The sequence below is a fragment of the Eurosta solidaginis genome, chromosome 2 (genome assembly GCF_040869045.1).
Source record: "Eurosta solidaginis isolate ZX-2024a chromosome 2, ASM4086904v1, whole genome shotgun sequence".
Lineage (NCBI taxonomy): Eukaryota > Metazoa > Arthropoda > Insecta > Diptera > Tephritidae > Eurosta > Eurosta solidaginis.
The window spans coordinates 267,253,267-267,273,933 of record NC_090320.1 but is presented as its reverse complement, the minus strand read 5'-3'; the positions used below and the strand labels follow the sequence as shown (position 1 = coordinate 267,273,933).

Below are 20,667 nucleotides of genomic sequence, written 5' to 3'. Positions count from 1 at the left end.
GCCAATGATCAGGTAGTCTGAGAGGTAATTCAAGGTCTCATTTATTTTAGTAACCCCCCAAACTTAATTTAGAACCGTTTGTTGTAAATGGAAATGCTGCCTTTAGCTGTAAAGCATCGATTCAACTCCACCCTAATCATCCCTGCTGGGAATGCTTGTCATAAAATTGTTATTCCCAACATTTGAGAAGCACATGGGACATTGCTTTGAGGAGGAGTCCGAGAAAAACTATTTGTTTAAAACGCTAGAATGTTCTATGGTTTTAGTACACGTACTGGACGACTATATTTAAGGCAGGGCTGATATCACTGCTAATTATCAGACTAGATTTGAGGTTAAAATGTTTTTAACCAATGGCCATGTTACATGCATGTAATGGAATATCCGATTTGTTTGGCCTTAGATGCCGGATCAGGTCGCACATCGTTTAGTTCCACTAGGTTTAGTGGTGATTTTTTGTAGTTTAGTATATAAGAAAAGCTCCATTTTATTGGAATTGAAGGGAGGATTACAAGGAAACCTTTCGAAAGCTATCGGCATCAGGCCACACAAAGTTTGAGGGATCCTGTTTCTGTGAGCGATAGCAAGGTCATCACAGACGCTACGACCAAAAAAGTATTTCTACCGACTACCGTATTTTGGGACATAGAAAGGAGGACCACCACTGATTTGGGAGATGTAGATGGAAGAAAGATTATTAATTCTATGATACCTTCAAATGGCGTCATATATCGCGAAACTGGGCTAGCTGGCGTGAGTTGTGATGAAACGGCCTAAATAACCGCTAATCGCCAGTTAATCATTAGGATTCGTTTCGTTGACAGTACGTCAATTATTATAATACTGTTTTCACACAGACGGCTTATTGAATAATAAAGGCAGTTTTCTACATTAAGACGCTTATTGAGCTCAATCTTCCCTGCAAAATTCGAATCTATAATTATTTCATTAGTAGCTAATCGAATTCCTAATGAAGTCAAATGCACAATGCAACTCTGATGGGAGCGTTCAGTTTCTTAGTTTTTGGTGTGTTCAGTGCTTAAAAATTCCATTTGCCAAAGTAAATGTCATTGTCTGCATGGCGGAACGATAAAAGGTGGCCGCATCGAACAGCTGATTATAATCTTTTTTTATTTGATTTGATGCATCAACTTCCGGCGCAGTACGATTTTGACATTTGTCCATCGAATTTACAAACACAAAGTACATGGAATTCTTATTTTTGTATGTAGGTATGTCACCATGCTGCCACCTTGTATCGTTCCGCCTTGATTGTCTGTCATATAGCATTGTCATTTTATTCGCTTGACATTTCATCCTTCATACTAATGGAGCAGTTACTTCTGTGTGAAAGCAAAAAATTTACGATTTCATTAGAAGAAAATCAATAATTTTCTGTGTGAAAACAGTATAAAACTTCTTGATAACTGAAATGAAATGAAAAATTTCTACGAAATGAAAACTGATAATGACCCCCGTAAATAACTAAAGGACTTGTGTTGAGAAGATGTACAGCATGCACCATTACCCTGTGTTTTCTAATGAACCTAAATAATAATATGCACAATATTACAAAATGTATTAATAATGCGATGTAATAAATAAATAGCCTTTCGTATTCTAAATACAGCTACCTGAACCACTTTTTTATGCTCTATATATCTGTGTGTTATGTAAATTGTTGTGTAAGCCAAATTAGTATCGAGTAAGTTAACAAATTCTTTTGCATAAATCATAGAATACATACCTTTCGCGGCATTTGATTACAATCTAGGCCATTGTTTCCCCCTGGGCATTCACAGCTAAACTCATTTCCATGATCAATGCAATGATGACCATCGGGACATGGTTTGTTTGCGCAGAAATCCACCTGCATATAGACATATACTTGTATTAACATATATGAACCCAACGGTGACTGTGGTTTGCAAATTATTAGGGTAAACTTTATTCGAAAAACGTATGAATGATAACCAATTTTTTAGTCGCTGTTAGCAAATAATTGGCAATATTGTGTATTTTAAAAAGTTTTACTTGAGCGACGAGTACACAAATACGTTTTTATACTCAGTTGAGCAGAGCTCACAGAGTATATTAACTTTGATTGGATAACGGTTGGTTGTACAGGTATAATGGAATCGAGATAGATATAGACCTCCATATATCAAAATCATCAGGATCGAAAAAAAAAATTTGATTGAGCCATGCCCGTCCGTCCGTCCGTCCGTTAACACGATAACTTGAGTAAATTTTGAGGTATGTTGATGAAATTTGGTATGTAGGTTCCTGAGCACTCATCTCAGACCGTTATTTAAAATGAACGATATCGGACTATATCCACGCCCACTTTTTCGATATCGAAAATTTCGAAAAACCGAAAAAGCGCGATAATTCATTACCAAAGACAGATAAAGCGATGCAACTTGGTAGATGGGTTGAACTTATGACGCAGAATAGAAAACTAGTAAAATTTTGGACAATGGGCGTGGCAAAGCCCACTTTTAAAAGAAGGTAATTTAAAAATTTTGAAAGCTGTAATTTGGCGCTTAACCGTCTAAACGGTTATGGCCGTCCAACAAGGCGCGCCAGTCGCTCCTTCGCTCCGCCAACCGGTGCCAATTGGTCACACCAAGGGAGTTTAAATGGTTTTCCACCTGGTCCTTCCAACGGAGTGGGGGCCGCCCTCTACCTCTGCTTCCATAGGCGAGTTCCGATAGAAACACTTTCTTGGCCGGAGCATCATCTTTCATTCGCATAACATGGCCTAGCCAGCGCAGCCGCTGCGTTTTAATTCGCTGGACTATGTTGATGTCGTTGAAGATATCATGATGAAATTTGGCAGGAACATTACTCATATTACTATATGTACGCTTAATAAAAATTAGCAAAATCGGAGAAGGACCATGCCCACTTAAAAAAAAAAATTTTTTTAAGTAAAATTTTGACAAAAAACTTGATATCTTTACAATATATAAGTAAATTATGTCAACATTTAACTCCAGTATTGAAATGGTGCAACAAAATACAAAAAAAAAAAGAAAATTTCAAAATGGGCGTGGCTCCGCCCTTTTTCATTTAATATGTCTAGAATACTTTTAATGCCATAAGTCGAACAAAAATTTACCAATCCTTTTGAAATTTGGTAGGGGCATAGATTTTACGACGTTAACTGTTTTCTGTGAAAATGGGCGAAATCGCTTGAAGCCACGCCCAGTTTTTATACACAGTCGTCCGTCTGACCTTCCGCATGGCCCTTAACACGATAACTTGAGCAAAAGTCGACATATCTTTACTGAACTTAGTTCACGTACTTATCTGAACTCACTTTATCTTGGTATAAAAATGAACGAAATCCGACTATGACCACGCCCACTTTTTCGATATAGAAAATTACGAAAAATGAAAAAAATGCTATAATTCTATACCAAATACGAAAAAAAGGATGAAACATGGTAATTGGATTGGTTTATTGACGCGAAATATAACTTTAGAAAAAACTTTGTAAAATGGTTGTGACGCCTACCATATTAAGTAGAAGAAAATGAAAAAGTTCTGCAGGGTGAAATAAAAAAACCCTTGAAATCTTGGCAGGTATTACATATATAAATAAATAAGCGGTATCCAACAGATGATGTTCTGGGTCACCCTGGTCCACATTTTGGTCGATATCTGGAAAACGCCTTCACATATACAACTACCACCACTCCCTTTTAAAACTCGCATTTATACCTTTAATTTGATACCAATATCGTACAAACACACCCTAGAGTAACCACTGGTTCACCTTTATGGCGATATCTCGAAAAGGTGTCCACCTGCAGAACTAAGCCCCACGCCCTTTTAAAATACTCATTACAACCTTTAATTTGATACCCATATCTTACAAACATATTATAGATTCACCCCTTGTCCACCTTTATGACGATATCTCGAAAAAGCGACCACCTATACGACGAAGACCCACTCCCTTTTAAAAATACTCATTAACACCTTTAATTTTATACCCATATCGTACAAACAAATTCTAGGGTCACCCCTGGTCCACCTTTATGGCGATATCTCGAAACGGCGTCCACCTATGGAACTAAGGATTACTCCCTTTTAAAATACTCATTAACACCTTTCTTTTGATACCCATATCATGCAAACAAATTGTAGAGTCAACCCTGATCCACCTTTATGGGGATATCCCTAAATGGCGTCCACCTATAGAACTATGGCCTACTCCCTCATAAAATACTCTTTAGTGCCTTTCATTTGATAGACATGTCATACAAACACATTCCAGGGTTTCCCTCGGTTCATTTTCCTACATGGTTATTTTCCCTTATGTTGTCACCATAGCTCTCAACTTAGTATGTAATGTTCGGTTACACCCGAACTTAACCTTCCTTACTTGTTTATAATATATATCAAGGCTATTCTCTCAGTGAAGGAAGCGGTGTAAACTTAGAACATATTCCAAGTTTGCTAGACCAAATTCACCACACTCAGAGAACTCCCCACTCACCCAAGTAATATCCCTTCTTTCTGATAATTCATTTATCGCCAAAAGGAAAATATAAAATGTATACATTTTGCATTCAAATGTTTACACAACTGACGCACAAAAGAATTGTGGTTTCTTTTTATAAAAAGTTTAGTTCCTACATTTTGACATGTTTATAAAGTGAAGGTGAAGTCAGTAGTTTTGGTGTGACCAATTGGTGCCAGTTATTAGAGCAAAGAAGCGACTGGTCCTACCAGTTTGAACAGTTAAGCGCCAATTAAGTAACTAAGAAGCCAGTGGTAAAACAACCAAAATTTACGGCCCACAAAGCCCAGTCATGAATTTTTAATGAGAGACAATTTTTGGTACTATTTTGCTACTTTTTAATACCTTAGTAAAATGAAGTGCGGAATAAGTCAAACTTATGTACGCATTAGAAACGAGGACAAGAAAAGAAGAGAAAGCAAAGAAGATAGGTAGAGAAGGTAGAGAAAGTTGGACGAAAATCAGAAAAGTAAAGAGAACAAGAGGAAGATGGAGAGTGAGAGTAAAAGTAAGAATAAGTGTAATAAAAAAAAAAATAAATGTAAGGCGCGATAACCTCCGAAGAGATCTAAGGCCGAGCTTCTCTTCCAATTTGCGTCGTGCTCCTCTTGATTTTTCCCTACAAATTGGCCGGACGGGACCTACATGTTTTATGCCGACTCCGAACGGCATCTGCAAGGCAGATGAGTTTTCACTGAGAGCTTTTCATGGCAGAAATACAATCGGAGCGCTTGCCAGACACTGCCGAGGGGCGACCCCGCTTAGAAAATTTTCGTCTAATTGAAAAATCTTATTTCTAAAATTTTGATGTTGCTTTGCCTGGGAGTTGAACCCAAGGCATACGGTGTGATAGGCGGAGCACGCTAACATCACACCACGGCGGCCGCCAAGAATAAGTGTAATGGTTTGACAAAAAGTAGTAAAAAACGGTTAAGAGTAAGATGAAGAATAACATTAAGAGTAATAGTGAGAGTTAGACTTCGATAAGGGCTAGAGCGGAGAAAGTAAGACAAAAAACGCAAAGCTATACGGAAGAATGAAAGAGAAAGGGAAATTGAATGAACCGATCAAGGTAAACGAGGAAATGCAGTGGGGAGAGGAAATAAGAGTAGAAGAGAGGCAAAATAAGTAAGGGTGTCTAAGATCGGGTGTAAACGAATATTATATACTCAGCGTGAGCTTCAATTAAACAGTTTATTTCAAATAAATTACTTTTCTACATAACACGTGGCACAGCCCTTTTAAAAAAAGAATGTCTCCACTTTCTTCCCACAATTAAACTTGGTAAGTGACATATTATTGATACAATTTATTTTATTTTTCGCTAAAATTTAGCTTATTATTCTAGTCTACGATCCTTTTAAATTTCTTTTATATAAAAGTCGCCGTGTTATTCAACCGATCCATTTTTGCTAGAAATATTTCCTGCTATAAGGAAAATAGGTGTACCCAATCTTATTATGATCCGGTAATTTTTCTTCGAGTAATGGCTCCCGAAACATAGAAAGTTGCTTTGTCATAAAAGGGGTCGTGCCACGCCCATTTTTAAAAATTTTAATCTTTCCTCCTTCTTGTTAAAATTCCACTTGGGAAATGAAATATAGTTGATATCTCGCTCTCTTTTGCAAAGATATAGCTTATTTTATTCGTCCACGACCCTTTTAAAAACTATTTTTCCTTAACCGATTTCGCAATTTTTCCTTCGAAGCATTCCTTCTAGTAAAGGCAAGCTTTCTGCCGAATTTTGTTATTATTAACGGTTTTCGATTTATGATTAATAATATTTGTAAAATTGATTTAACACAAGTGGGCGGTGCCATGTCAATTTTTAAAAATTTTTGCCAAGGACTTTATATAATTATAAAATTTCTACATCCTAGGTGTATTATTTACTAAATCAGGTTTTTTGTGTGTTTCCAAAATATTATATGTATAAAAAGTGGGCGCGGTTACCATCCGATTTCACGTATTTTCAATACCAATCTATTCTGGGTCCAGATCAGCCCGTATACCGAATATGGTGTAGATATCTCAATATTTGCTCAAGTTTTCGCGACGGACAGGCAGACCGACATGTCTAAATCAATTTTTTTTCGATACTGATGATTTGGATATGTGGAAGATCTATCTCGATTCCTTTATAACTGTACAACCAACCGCTATCCAATCAAAGCTAATATATTCTGTGTGCAAAGTTTTTTGCCATCAGGTAAATCTATAAGCTCAGGTTTGTTGAGGCGACGTTGCTGTAAAATTTCTGCCCCTATATATATTTTTACACCAGCCACCTTTTCTGCTCTATGAACTTTCTCCATCGCTTGGTTAACATGGATACATGTTGGAGCTTGGGACCGGATATCGTCAGCCCCGAGTTTTGGTATTACAATGCTGCCTACTGATATAGTATTAATGCACTCTTTTTTTACAAACTAGTTTTCGAATAAGCTTTTTCTATTACTACTTACTTATTGATATCTCAGTTGGGTTAGAATGAACTAATTTGGAAGCAGTAGAAACTAAATTAATAAAAAATCGGGGTAAAGTAAACAAACAATCCATAAGGAAAGCTTATTAGGAGATTATATGGTTATATCCCAAACTTGAATAATATACATTTCAGCATATAGACATACGAAAAATAAGCAATCTGCTAATGCCAAGTATGCTCTAAGCTTTTTGTGTACCGGGCGTGAATAAAAATTTTAGCACAACTTTAGGTGTATTTGTTCTGCTTTAAGAAAGCCTCGAAAGAAAGCAAAATCGCCAAACGGAGGTAAATTTTTATGCGAGCAAGAGAACTTGTTATACCCAAAAGGGCATGTTTTTTCAAGGGTGGATGAGTGTATGCCCATATTATGTTATGAAAGAACGTACATTTTTTCATTTCATTTATTAATTTATTTGTAATACTTATTTTAACAATTCATGAGCTTAACACTGGCTAATAATAATTGAATTTCACTTATTATGTTTTCTAAAAATTCAATTGAAATTCAATTATTGTAAGCCGATGTTAAGCTCATGAATTCTTAAATATAAGTATAAACTGAACACACCATTAAACAAACATATATTTATTTGTAATAGCAAATATTTAGGGCCAGATTATGCATGCCACCGTAACACTTTGTGTCGCAGTCACTCATATTTATAATCACCGCTATATAATACCGAAACATTTCATAAAGGTATTCAGATTTAGTGTCACTCACTGAAGTGAATGAATATCTTATATAATGGGAATTTTAGCTCTCACGGGAAGAAGTGTATCGTTGCATTCTAAATATTTGGCCCTTAATAAGAATTGTCTATTTTTTCCTTCAGCATATTCAAATTGAAATTTGTATAAATTTAAAACCCTGCAAAAAATAGTGCGACAAATCCCTAGCAGTGTTGCCAGAACTTTTGAAGAAAAAAAGCTAAAAGTTTGAGGCAACTATCCATGTGCTTCATTACTTTTTTTCATAAAAGACATAACAGAATAAAAAATTTAAATTATTTTTTACTTCCACTCCAGTTGAACTCCATTTTTTCATCCATAATCTAGGGCTGTGGTCAACCCTTTTTACTCATAGACTTGTTAGCAAATCGCACTTGCATCAACAATATCTTCGCAAAGCAGTTCGCCCACTGCTGTCGTCCGACATATTCAGCCGATTACTTAACATCTTCTGCCAAATCCTGCCACAGTTTCGGATGTGGCCATCCGTTCTGCGAAAGCATCCTTTCAGGCATCCTTTCTTAACGTAGCCTAAGGCAGGTTCAAACATCTCAAAAGACAAGATGAGCGCTGGCCCACTCGTACAATTATCGATAGTTTTTAGCTGACGATAGGCATCCGTTACTCCATTTACGCGCCGTGTTTCTCTGATTGTCACAATTATGGGATGTGATCAACACTTTTGTCTGCCCCTCAGAATCAGTTTTCAATAAATTAGGTTTATCGAGACAAGCAAGAGACCGAATTCCCTTAGGTTGCACTCCCAAGGAAAAACTTTATTTCTACTCAGAGCTAGTCCATAAGTGAACTCTTATGGTTGAAACCACAGCCCCCGCGATTCTCCCACAAGAGGGCCGAATCCATCGACAGGAGGTGAGATCTGAATACAAACCTCATGCGATGCAATGCATCAGGTCGCAACTGGCTTTCCCTGCTGCCCGCGGTACAGTTTTTAAGACTATGCTTAGTGTCCTGCAGGTGGTAGACAGCGTCCACTCTGCTCCCTTTCGAGTAAAGACACCTTACTCATGCATTGCTTATCCATAGTATTATCATCGCCTTTTACGATCGGTATACCTACCGTGGGCATATTCTTACCCCTAACCCACAGATTCGAGTTCAATACTCAGCTCCCTAGAAGCTAGTTGTTCTGCGAGGCAGATGAGTTTTCACTGAGAGCTTTTCATGGCAGAAATACACTTGGAGTGCTTGCCAAACACTGCCGAGGGGCGACCCCGCTTAGAAAAATTTCCTTCTAATGGAAAACCTTATTTCTAAAATTTTGATGTTGCTTTGCCCGGGGTGTAAACCCAGGGCATTCGGTGTGGTAGGCGGAGCACGCTGCCATCATCAGATAAAATAATTATTGTTAGGCCTTGAGATTGATTCGAACCCGCGATCTTACAAATCAGTAGGCCGATATAACTACAAAAATTGTTTTTGGTATGTGTTTTACACCTACTCCAAAATATGTATGGGAAAAGACATTTGGGTAATAAATTTTTGAAGAAAATATATTCGTGACATTTTCTGGGCTGGCGAACCACTACCGATGTCTGATCCCCGGTTAAATAAAGCTTTGAAATAGGCTATTATGAATATGAATACAAGAAGAAGATGATGTCATATTATAAAACGAAGCAATTCTCTATGTGCAATAAAACTTATAATGAGGTTATAATAATCCTTATTCAACCTCGTATAAGCCACATAATCCATTTTTATTCATTCTATTATCTTATTATAACGCCTTATATAAAAGATCCTATTAGAGAAAGTATTATCTTTCAATAAGGTGACTCTGGGTAAGCCTTATTTTCTTTGCTCCATAAGACTTATTAGAAATTTTCCATATTCTAACTTACGGCTTATAATAATTGCTTAAGTTAGACTTATTTCCAGGGCCGGATTAACCTACAACAGGGCCTTAGGCAACCATCAATTTGGGGGCCATTTTTCACGTCCGTTGCCTTCTTTTTTCGATTAAAAAATACAAACTTTTATCTTTCATAAAAATTGTATTGTCACAATGTAATATCAATAGAATTACTAACTACATTTTATTCATGTCGTTTTCTACATTTGTTTTCGGCAAATTCATCAATTATAGCATCAATATTGATTTTGTTCAATAAATCTGACTCAATGCAAAGTATACCTAACATCTCGAGTCGCTCTTGTCGCGTTGTAGCTCTGTCAGCAGCATTGATTCTCTTTAATTGCGAGAAGGATCTTTCGGCAGAACAATTTGTGATCATTAATGTAAAAAAAATCCGAAGGGCTATTTCTGTGCCAGCAAATACATCGGCAAATTGATCTTCCATTAGAATCTTATACAAATCACTATGAGTTTTTTGTGCATCAGTGTATCTGGAGATCACGTAACTTTGGAATTGTTTCATTTCAATGAAAAATTCTTCCAAATCTCTAGAATCAAAACGAACTAAGTTATTTATAGCTTCGTGGAGGTCTCCATCACTTAGAGAAAAGTTGGTGAGAAATGCAAATCTCTGTGAAACTTCCATATACACTTTCGCACGTCGTTTGATTTCACTGTGAAGATTGTCGATGGTTTCGAGGAAACCTTTTGTCCTAAAATCATTGCGAGGCGAAAGTTCTACTTCTGGAGCATTTCCGTCATCAGGTTGTTTTTTTTTTACGGCGAGTAGGTACGTTTTACGATTTTTGTATAACCTACAACAGGTAATAAGTTTTTTGTTTTTTATCGAAATCATTGAACTTTTCACGGAACGAAACTAAATTCTCTTCTAAAAATAAGTACAATAAACCACACGTTTTCAAATCTGCAATCAACATGAAACCAAATTCGAATTTTTGCATTCTATTCGCGATACACGTCGCCTCATAACGAGTATCAGTATTTTGTGACTCATCATCAGCAATGATTTCTAGAGCGTCTAGTATGATACCAAATGAATCATAAACTGCATTCGTCGCATTCGAATGTGCTTCCGAGCTTCCCAGCATGTAGTTGGCAATGCCTTCAAAGTTTTCTCATTGTTTATTTTATTTTTTAATACGCCCCAACGATAGGTGGAAGCGGAAAAAAATTATATAATGCCTGCATAATGACGAAAAAATCTACTGCATAAAAACAGCACTTCACAGCATTCTCTCCAACAAAATTACGGCAATGCGCGGAACAGGGAACATATATCGCATTCTTATTCAAACTCAATATTCTTGCTTGCACACCTTTATATTTCCCGGGCATGTTTAGTGCGTCGTCATATTATTGTCCTCTACAATTTTGAATATCTAAACCACAGTCTTCAGTAAGAAACTTTAAAGTTTGATTCCCTAGACTTTCACCAGTATGACCTGACAACTGAAGAAAAGTTATAAACCTTTTTTATTATCCAATATACTCTCATTTCACTTCGATAAACTTCTTTGCATGCTCATACAATTTCTCAAATGAGTCGGAAATATCCTTTTCAGGAACCTTGTCTAGTTTGTCGGCGTCGCCTTTTCGCGGTCAATTGAGTTTTATTTATTTAAGCAAAAGTTATTTTCAATTCTGATTATATTTTTCTTTCACTCTTTAGAATTTTATGTTTGTAAGAAAATTTTAGAAGTCTTTTTCATTTTTCGGGGGACCCCTAATATTGGGGCCACAGGCAACTGCCTATTCTGCCTACCTGTTAATCCGGCCCTGCTTATTTCATATTGGCTTTAACCCATACAAATCATTGCATAGCTCTTTTGTCTACATGCGGGCTGAGAAAACCAGTAAAATGTTTCTAAAATCAAACATTCAATTTCGATCGGAAGCGGTTTCGAAGCAGATGAAACAATCATAGAATCCAATGGCAAACACACGAGACGAAAATGATATTAGGTTAATGTTGCCTTAATAAAGTTACTACGCCTCGATTTCTGCCTACCATAATGCCAACATTATCTGTTGCTTAGCCTCTCGAATTTGAATCTAGATTTTCTAAAATTTTAAAAAGAAGTTAAAAAGAGCTAAATAATTTCTGAAAAAGCTCAAAAAAAGCTTGAAGTAAAGCACAATTTTTCAAGCTAAATGGAGAAAAAAATCTAAATCTAGCTTGAAAAAGCTAAAATGGCAACGCTGAGCGGTCTCCGATTGACCTCTTTTACCTACATTGGGGCATATTTGATTCCCTCTATATTTTTTGGGTACAGTTGGGATTAGTCAGATTGAGATCTATGTAGCCCATTTTAAGAAATATAAAAAAAGCGACTAAGAAGTAAGTAAAATAAAGGATTACAGGTGATTAATTTTAAAAACTTAAGAAAAATGCCGAGCCCTATACTGAACCTAAATTATTTGGACCATATATTCCATTATCGTCGACTCATATCTCTTGGAATAAGTTGGCGACATTATAATTTTTTAATCAGATGTATTTAAAAATCTATTGCAAATTTTAATATCGCGTTTAAAATTTACAAAATACCGTACCATACGAAAACTAACACTTTTTGATGAGAAGGGGAACTAATGTTCATTCGTTCCTTATGGGTACAATTTGGATTGGTTCCTTCATTCCCGTTGGGGTATAAATGTGTACAATTAGCCTCTCCATAAGACATGCTAAAATAAAAGGGAACAGTTCAGCGCATACAATGATTCATTCCGGATCCATCCTAGACTAATCGCATTTTTTGCAGGGAATACTTTCACTTGTATAGTAAATACAAAACGTATATTGTATATACATAAATATATAACTTTAACTTATTCTTTTACATGCATATGCACTTAGTGCCTTACCTTAATTTGACAACGCGTTCCCGTATACCCCTTAGTGCAACGACACTCAAAATTGCCAATGTGGTCGATGCATTCGCCATCATTTTGACATGGATTCGATTCGCATTCATTATATTCGAAATTGCAAAGCTCACCAGCGAATCCTGCAAAAATTCAATAAATTCAACCAAATCATTATTGTGATGAAGTAAATCCGTGTTGATGTGCATGTGTGCATATTTTCATTTGTTGTTGTGGTGCATGGCAATGATGATGATGATGATGATGATGTTGTTGCCAAGTAGCAGTGTGATAGCCGTCGTCGTTTTTCCATTACAAGAACATTTATGCGGCGTAGTAAAATGAATCAGAAAAGAAGAGAAAAAATATTTGAGAAAAAATTTAGTTGAGATAAATATTCACTATATATTTTTACAATTGTGTAAAGAAATGAAAACTAATGGAAATGTTTTTTAATGAGATTTATGCAGATGTAATGTCAGGAATGATTTATGAACTGGAAAATGTATGTTTGCCAAAAAGTTTATAAAAATGTAAACCTATAATAGCAGATGAGTAAATAGAGAATGTCAGTTGCTTTAAAAATATAAATAACGGTTGTGTAAATATACAATTACATTTCGCGTAATTTCACATTTGTTTAATTTAAAATGAAAACAAGTAAGGACACGACTGTCTTCGTCTGTGCTGAAGGCTTAATACCTTTCATGAATGGAGCTGATTCGTAAGATCCGAATAATCGGCTGTATAATACACGTAATATATAGTGAACAGATGTACATACTTTAAAAAAATTTCGACAAATAAAAAAAAAACATATAACGAAAGGAAATAGATCTGTACTTTGTGCGAGCATTGAAAGTTTTAAGTTTGTGGTCTGTATACAATAAGTTATGCCCTGAATCACTTATCTGAACAATATGTGACGTAGATGTTTGATGAAATGCTAACTCTAAAACCGGACAGAAAGCAGAAAGGGCGAAAAGCGCCTCATCTGAGCAATCGGTTGTACAGGATATATGCTATTTATACGACCGATCTCTACGATTTTGTCAGACAACAATATGTGCCATATACAAAAGCATTTGGTAAAATTTGAATATGGTACAAAAAAACATATTTTCTGAAAAATTAGTTATATGGGGGGCAAATGCTTTAGTGGTCCGATCAAGACATCAAGATATCTCAAACATTTAGGCACAAGTTTGCATTAAAACATAGAGAAGGGCAGACGGGCAAAGCTAAATCAACTCAGATCGTCATTCTGATCAATTCCTTATACATATTGGTGAGTCTATAGCGATTAAAAATTTAATATGTTATACATGGACCAAGAAAAATTGCTGTTAATCCATAAGAAACACGTAAGATATGTCTCGCCAAATTTATTTACTTACTTACTTAATTGGCGCTTAGCCGTTTAAAAGGTTATGGCCTTGCAGCAAGGTGCACCAGTCGCTTCTGCTCTGCTCTGCCAACTGTCGCCAATTGGTCACACCAAGGGAGTTTAAATCATTTTCCACCTGGTCCTTCCAATGGAGTGGGGGCCGCCCTTTTCCTCTGCTCCCATATAGCATCATCTTTCATTCGCATAACATGGCCTTGCCAGCGTAGACGCTGCGTTTTAATACGCTGAACTATGTTGATGTCTGCGTTAAGCGCGTATAGCTCATCATTATGTCTTCTTCGGTACTCGCCTTGCGAAAACACGTAACAAAGTCGTTTGGCCCCAATAGGCTTTGAATGCCCATTAAAGAAATCTGAACAGAAACCGTAAGGTAGTATCTATCGACTGCACAGAAATGTGACAGCCACTCTGCGAAGTTTCAGGCTGTCAAACAAGGCTTAAAGGGAAATGGCTTTGGTATCTGTCTATTATTACAAAAATAAAGCTTTGCTAAATTTAATGCTTAAAATCAAACAAATCGATTTCAAATCACAAATATGAAAATTTTTCACAGCAGGCTTTGATCTCCGTTAACTTGGCTATGATGCGCAATCAAAGCAAACGGTGCAACAATAGAATGAAATTATTTCACATAAGGTAAAGCTTAAATGGGTATATGTATGACTATATAGCAGCGTAGATACAAATAGCAGTGGCACTTTTTATCGTATTTCGTTAATTAGATTCTGTTTTTATACTCAGTTGAGCAGAGCTCACAGAGTATATTAAGTTTGATTGGATAACGGTTGGTTGTACATATATAAAGGAATCGAGATAGATATAGACTTCCATATATCAAAATAATCAGGATCGAAACAAAATTTGATTGAGCCATGTCCGTCCGTCCGTTAACACGATAACTTGAGTAAATTTTGAGGTATCTTGATGAAATTTGGTATGTAGGTTCCTGAGCACTCATCTCAGATCGCTATTTAAAATGAACAATATCGGACTATAACCACGCCCACTTTATCGATATCGAAAATTTCGAAAAACCGAAAAAGTGCGATAATTCATTACAAAAGACAGATAAAGCAACGAAACTTGGTAGATGGGTTGAACTTATGACGCAGAATAGAAAATTAGTAAAATTTGGACAATGGGCGTGGCACCGCCCACTTTTAAAAGAAGGTAATTTAAAAGTTTTGCAAGCTGTAATTTGGCAGTCTTTGAAGATATCATGATGAAATTTGGCAGGAACGTTACTACTATTACTATGTATGTGTTAAATAAAAATCGGATGGAGAACACGCCCACTTTTTAAAACAAATTTTTTCAAAAGTCAAATTTTAACAAAAAATTTTGTATCTTTACAGTATATAAGTAAATTATGTCAACATTCGACTCCAGTAATGATATGGTGCAACAAAATACAAAAATAAAAGAAAATTTCAAAATGGACGTGGCTCCGCCATTTTTCATTTAATTTGTCTAGGATACTTTACACGCCATATGTCGAACAAAAATTAACCAATTTGAAATTTGGTGAGTTCATAGATTTTATGATGCTAACTGTTTTCTGTGAAAATGGGCGAAATCGGTTGATGCCACGCCCAGTTTTTATATACAGTCGTTCGTCTGTCCTTCCGCTTGGCCGTTAACACGATAACTTGAGCAAAAATCGACATATCTTTAATGAACTTAGTTCACGTGCTTACTTGAACTCACTTTATCTTGGTATGAAAAATTAACGAAATCCGACTCTGACCACGCCCACTTTTTCGATATCGAAAATTACGATATTAAGTAGAAGAAAATGAAAAAGTTCTGCAGGGCGAAATAAAAAACCCTTAAAATCTTGGCAGATATTATATATATAAATAAATTAGCGGTATCCAACATATGATGTTCTGGGTCACCCTGGTCCACATTTTGGTCGATATCTGGAAAACGGGCTCACATATACAACTACCACCACTCCCTTTTAAAACTCTCATTAATACCTTTAATTTGATACCCATATCGTACATACTCATTCTAGAGTCACCCCTGGTCCACCTTTATGGCGATATCTCGAAAAGGCGTCCACCTATAGAACTAAGCCCCACGCCCTTTTAAAATACTCATTAACACCTTTCATTTGAGACCCATATCGTACAAACATATTCTAAAGTCTCCCCTGGTCCACCTTTATGGCGATATCTCGAAAAGGCGACCACCTATACAACAACCACCACTCCCTTTTAAAACCCTCATTAATACCTTTAATTTGATACCCATATCGTACAAACACATTCTACAGTCACCCCTGGTCCACCTTTATGGCGATATTTCGAAACTGCATCCACCTATAGAACTAAGGCCCACTCCCTTTTAAAATACTCATTAACACCATTCTTTTGATGCCCATATTGTACAAAGAAATTCTAGGGTCACCCCTGGTCCACCTTTATGGCGATATCTCGAAACGGCGTCCACCTATGGAACTAAGGATTACTCCCTTTTAAAACCCTCATTAATACCTTTAATTTGATACCCATATCGTACAAACACATTCTACAGTCACCCCTGGTCCACCTTTATGGCGATATTTCGAAACTGCATCCACCTATAGAACTATGACCCACTCCCTCATAAAATACTCATTAGTGCCTTTCATTTGATACACATGTCATATAAACACATTCCAGGGTTTCCCTCGGTTCATTTTCCTACATGGTTATTTTCCCTTATGTTGTCACCATAGCTCTCAACTGAGTATGTAATGTTCGGTTACACCCGAACTTAACCTTCCTTACTTGTTATATTTCGCTTTTTTATAAAAAAAAAAAAAAAAAAATTCTATAAGTTTCATAACTGAAAATTTTTCGAAAAATTTCAAACTTTTTATATCAAATTCTCTGCATTTTTTTACTATGTAGTCGATATATCAGCTATCGAGAATTCGTAAATTTCACGCGACTTCGAATTGTTCTTTTTAATAGTTTTCAATGCTGATTAATTTCGAAAAATGAAAAATTTGAGAAATGTTGACGAAAATTTCAAAATTTTTATTTGGAGTTCCGCAGAACTAATTAGTGCACAAAAAAAAAAAAAAAAAAAAAAAAAAACAATAAAAAATAATAAAAAAAAATAAATAAATAATAAAAATTATTTATATTTAGGTCTCTCGAAAGTAGCATTGATTTTTGACTAATTTATCTACATATCAATGACGAATGCGAATTTTTAGAGATCTATATTCATATCACGTTGTTTGTCCGAGACGGACTCTTAAGTTACTTCACCAATTTCCATTAAATTTGCACACCGTGTGAAGTTTGATCCAACTTGAAAGATAGAATAAGAATCCTGGGAAATTTCTTTCCGATAACTGAACCAGGGAGCAATCTAATCGAATAAATTCTATTCATGGCTCGATTTGACTGAAATTTGGTATATAGGTAGCACTTTGTCTATGTAAGTATTTACGGCACTTTTTTCCGGGAAATGAAGCAGGGACCGACTGGGATTGCAAGAGGAAGCGGCACTGAGACTGGGACTGGAACTGGGACTTGGACTGGGACTGGGACTAGCACTTGTGGTGGTACTTTGAATAGGAAACAAGGATGGAGAAGAACAAGCAGAACTAGAGAGAAGAGAAAAGATTGAAGGAAAAAGAGGTAGAGTTCGACGAAGATAGAGAGGTATGGATAGCTGGAGCGGAAAAGACGGAGAGGGAGAAAGGAACGCAGAAAAAGAGAAAAGCAGAGGGAAGAGAGAATAAAAAGACAAGGAAAGAAGGGAGAACATACTTAAAAAAGTCCATGGATGTCGAAATAAAAAGTACGAAATTTCTCCAAAAATTTATAAAATTTTCGAGTTTTTTTGAATTATATTGGCATTGAAAATTAATAAGAAGTACAACTCGAACCAAAATTTCGCTGTTCCAAGGAATATTCTAAAACTGATAGAGCTACAAAACGTAAAAAGAACTAAAATTTTAAATATTTTTCGAAAACGTTTTTGAAATTGGGTTACATAATTTCAGATACAAAATTAATATTTTTTTTTTTTTTTTTTAATATCTAGAAATAAAAGAATAATTTCATCGACGAAATTTGAAAAAATAAGAAGTAAGGACGGGAACCTAGGGTAACACTGGAATGTGTTTGTACGATATGGGTATCAAATGAAAGGTGTTAATGAGTATTTTAAAAGGGAGTGGGCCTTAGTTCTATAGGTGGACGTCTTTTCGAGATATCGCCATAAAGGTGGACCAGGGGTGACTCTAGAATTTGTTTGTACGATATGGGTATCAAATTAAAGGTGTTAATGAGGGTTTTAAAGTGGAGTCGCCCTTAGTTGTATATGTGAAGGCGTTTTCGATTTATCAACCAAAATGTGGACCAGGGTGACCCAGATTATCATCTGTTGGATGCCGCTAATTTATTTATATATGTAATACCTGCCATGATTCCAAGGGCTTTTGATTTCGCCCTCTAAAACTTTTTCGTTTTCTTCTAGTTAATATGGTAGTTGTCAGACCCATTTTACAAAGTTATTTTCTAGACTTATATTTTGCGTCAATAACCCAATCCAATTACCATGTTTCATCCCTTATTTCGTATTTGGTATAGAATTGTGGCATTTTTTTAATTTTTCATAATTTTCGATATCGAAAAAGTGGGCGTGGTCATAGTGGGATTTCGACCATTTTTTATACCAATACAAAGTGAGTTCAGATAAGTACGTGAACCGAGTTTAGTAAAGATATATCGATTTTTGCTCAATTTATCGTATTAACAGCCGAGCAGAAAGACAGACGGTCGACTGTGTATAAAAACTGGGCAAGGCTTCAACCGATTTCGCCCTTTTTCACAGAAAACAGTTATTGTCCTAGAATCTAAACCCATACCAAATTTCACAAGGATTGGTAAATTTTTGTTCCACTTATGGCATTAAAAGTATCCTAGACAAATTAAATTAAAAAGGGCGGAGCCACGCCCATTTTGTAATTTTCTTTTATTATTGTATTTTGTTGCACCATATCATTACTGGAGAATAATGTTGACGTAATTTACTTATATGCTGTAAAGATATTAAATTTGTATTAAAATTTGTCTAAAAAAAAATTTTTTTTTAAAAGTGGGCGCGGTCGTTCTCCGAATTTGCTAATTTTTATTAGGCATACATATAGTAATAGGAGTAACGTTCTTGCCAAATTTCATCATGATATCTTCAACGACTGCCAAATTAAATTGTGCAAAATTTTAAATTACCTTCTTTTAAAAGTAGGCGGTCCACGCCCGTTGTCCAAAATTTTACTAATTTTCTATTCTGCGTAATAAGTTTAACTCACCTACCAAGTTTCATCGCTTTGTCCGTCTTTGGTAATGAATTATCGCACATTTTCGGTTTTTCGAAATTTTTGATATCGAAAAAGTGGGCTTGGTTATATTCCGATATTGTTCATTTTAAATAGCGCTCTGAGATGAGTGCTCAGGAACCTACATACCAAATTTCGTGTTAACGGACGGACGGACATGGCTCAATCCAATTTTTTTTCGATCCTGATGATTTTGATATTTGGAAGTCTATATCTATCTCGATTCCTTTATACCTGTACAACCTATCGTTATCCAATCAAACTTAATATACTCTGTGAGCTCTGCTCAACTGAGTATAAAAATGGCAAAAAACCGCCTATCTGCTTATCTGAACGATCAGTTCTATAGGATATATATTATATATAGCTCCTATCGAAATGATTTTTATAGGAAATCTTCTATGATATATTAGAAAATATATCACCAAGTTTCACGATTTTATATGGGAAATTAAGGGAGAAATTGCCAAACATTTTTCCATCTGAACGATCGGTTATATGGGATATATACTATATATAGCTGCGATCATAGAGATTTTTTCAGAAAATCTTCAACGATATATTAAAATATATATCACCGAGTTTCACATTTATACTTTTTAAATTAAAGGAGAAATGGCCAAAAATCTTTCTATCTGAACGATCGGTTGTATGGGATTTAACTATATAGAGCTCCGATCAAAGTGATTTTTTCAGGATATATTCTATGATATATTAGAATATATATCACCGATGTTTCATGTTTATACTTTCTAAATTGCGGTAGGAGTGACCAAAATCGTCTTATCTGAACGATCGGTTGTATAGGATATATATCTTATAGTGGTCCGATCCTACCGGATCCGACAAATGTCTAATATATTACAAAAATACATCCTTGTGCCAAATTTCATTGAGATATCTCAAAATTTGAGGGACTAGTTTGCGTTCAAACAGACAGACGTATGGACGGACAGACGGATATTTATATCATATATATCAACTCAGTTCGTCGCCCCGATCAATTCCGTATACTTAATGGTGAGTCTATCTTCTATATTTCTCAACGTTACAAACATCGGACCAAAGTTAATATACCATTTTAAGTTCATGAAAGGTATAAAAATAAAAAATTAATGTCACTGTTTTTTTCTGTTTGCTGCTGTTTACTGAATATTTCTGCAATAACAACAATATATTCCGTTCCCATTGGTACTACGAGTAGCACGCGAGAATTAAAAAAAATTGATTCGGGAGCTATTTTCAGTGTTAAGTTGATTATTTAGTCCATAGTTATGTTAATTTAATCTGGGAATTTTAAGTAACAGTTTCTGTACTGGTCTAAGTTAATTAAATACTCAAACAACCACGAATTTGAAAATTAATCAAATCTATAAACCCAACAGGTTTCAAA

The 20,667-nt window shown here is 35.6% G+C and overlaps 1 protein-coding gene across 3 annotated transcripts in view; it reads right to left on the bottom strand.

Annotated features, from left to right (window-relative positions):
• The window catches only part of LOC137240908 (uncharacterized), a 178,972-nt gene that overhangs the window by 26,403 nt on the left and 131,902 nt on the right, over window positions 1-20,667 (bottom strand). For 2 of the 3 annotated variants that reach the window (XM_067767859.1, XM_067767860.1), the window contains exons 8-9: window positions 12,520-12,662; window positions 1,748-1,870 (exon numbers count right to left, since the gene is read on the bottom strand). In XM_067767859.1, the coding sequence (XP_067623960.1) occupies window positions 1,748-1,870; window positions 12,520-12,662 (266 nt within the window). Of the gene's footprint in view, window positions 1-1,747; window positions 1,871-12,519; window positions 12,663-20,667 lie in introns of those variants that run through there. The other variant, XM_067767861.1, reaches the window with a different exon arrangement.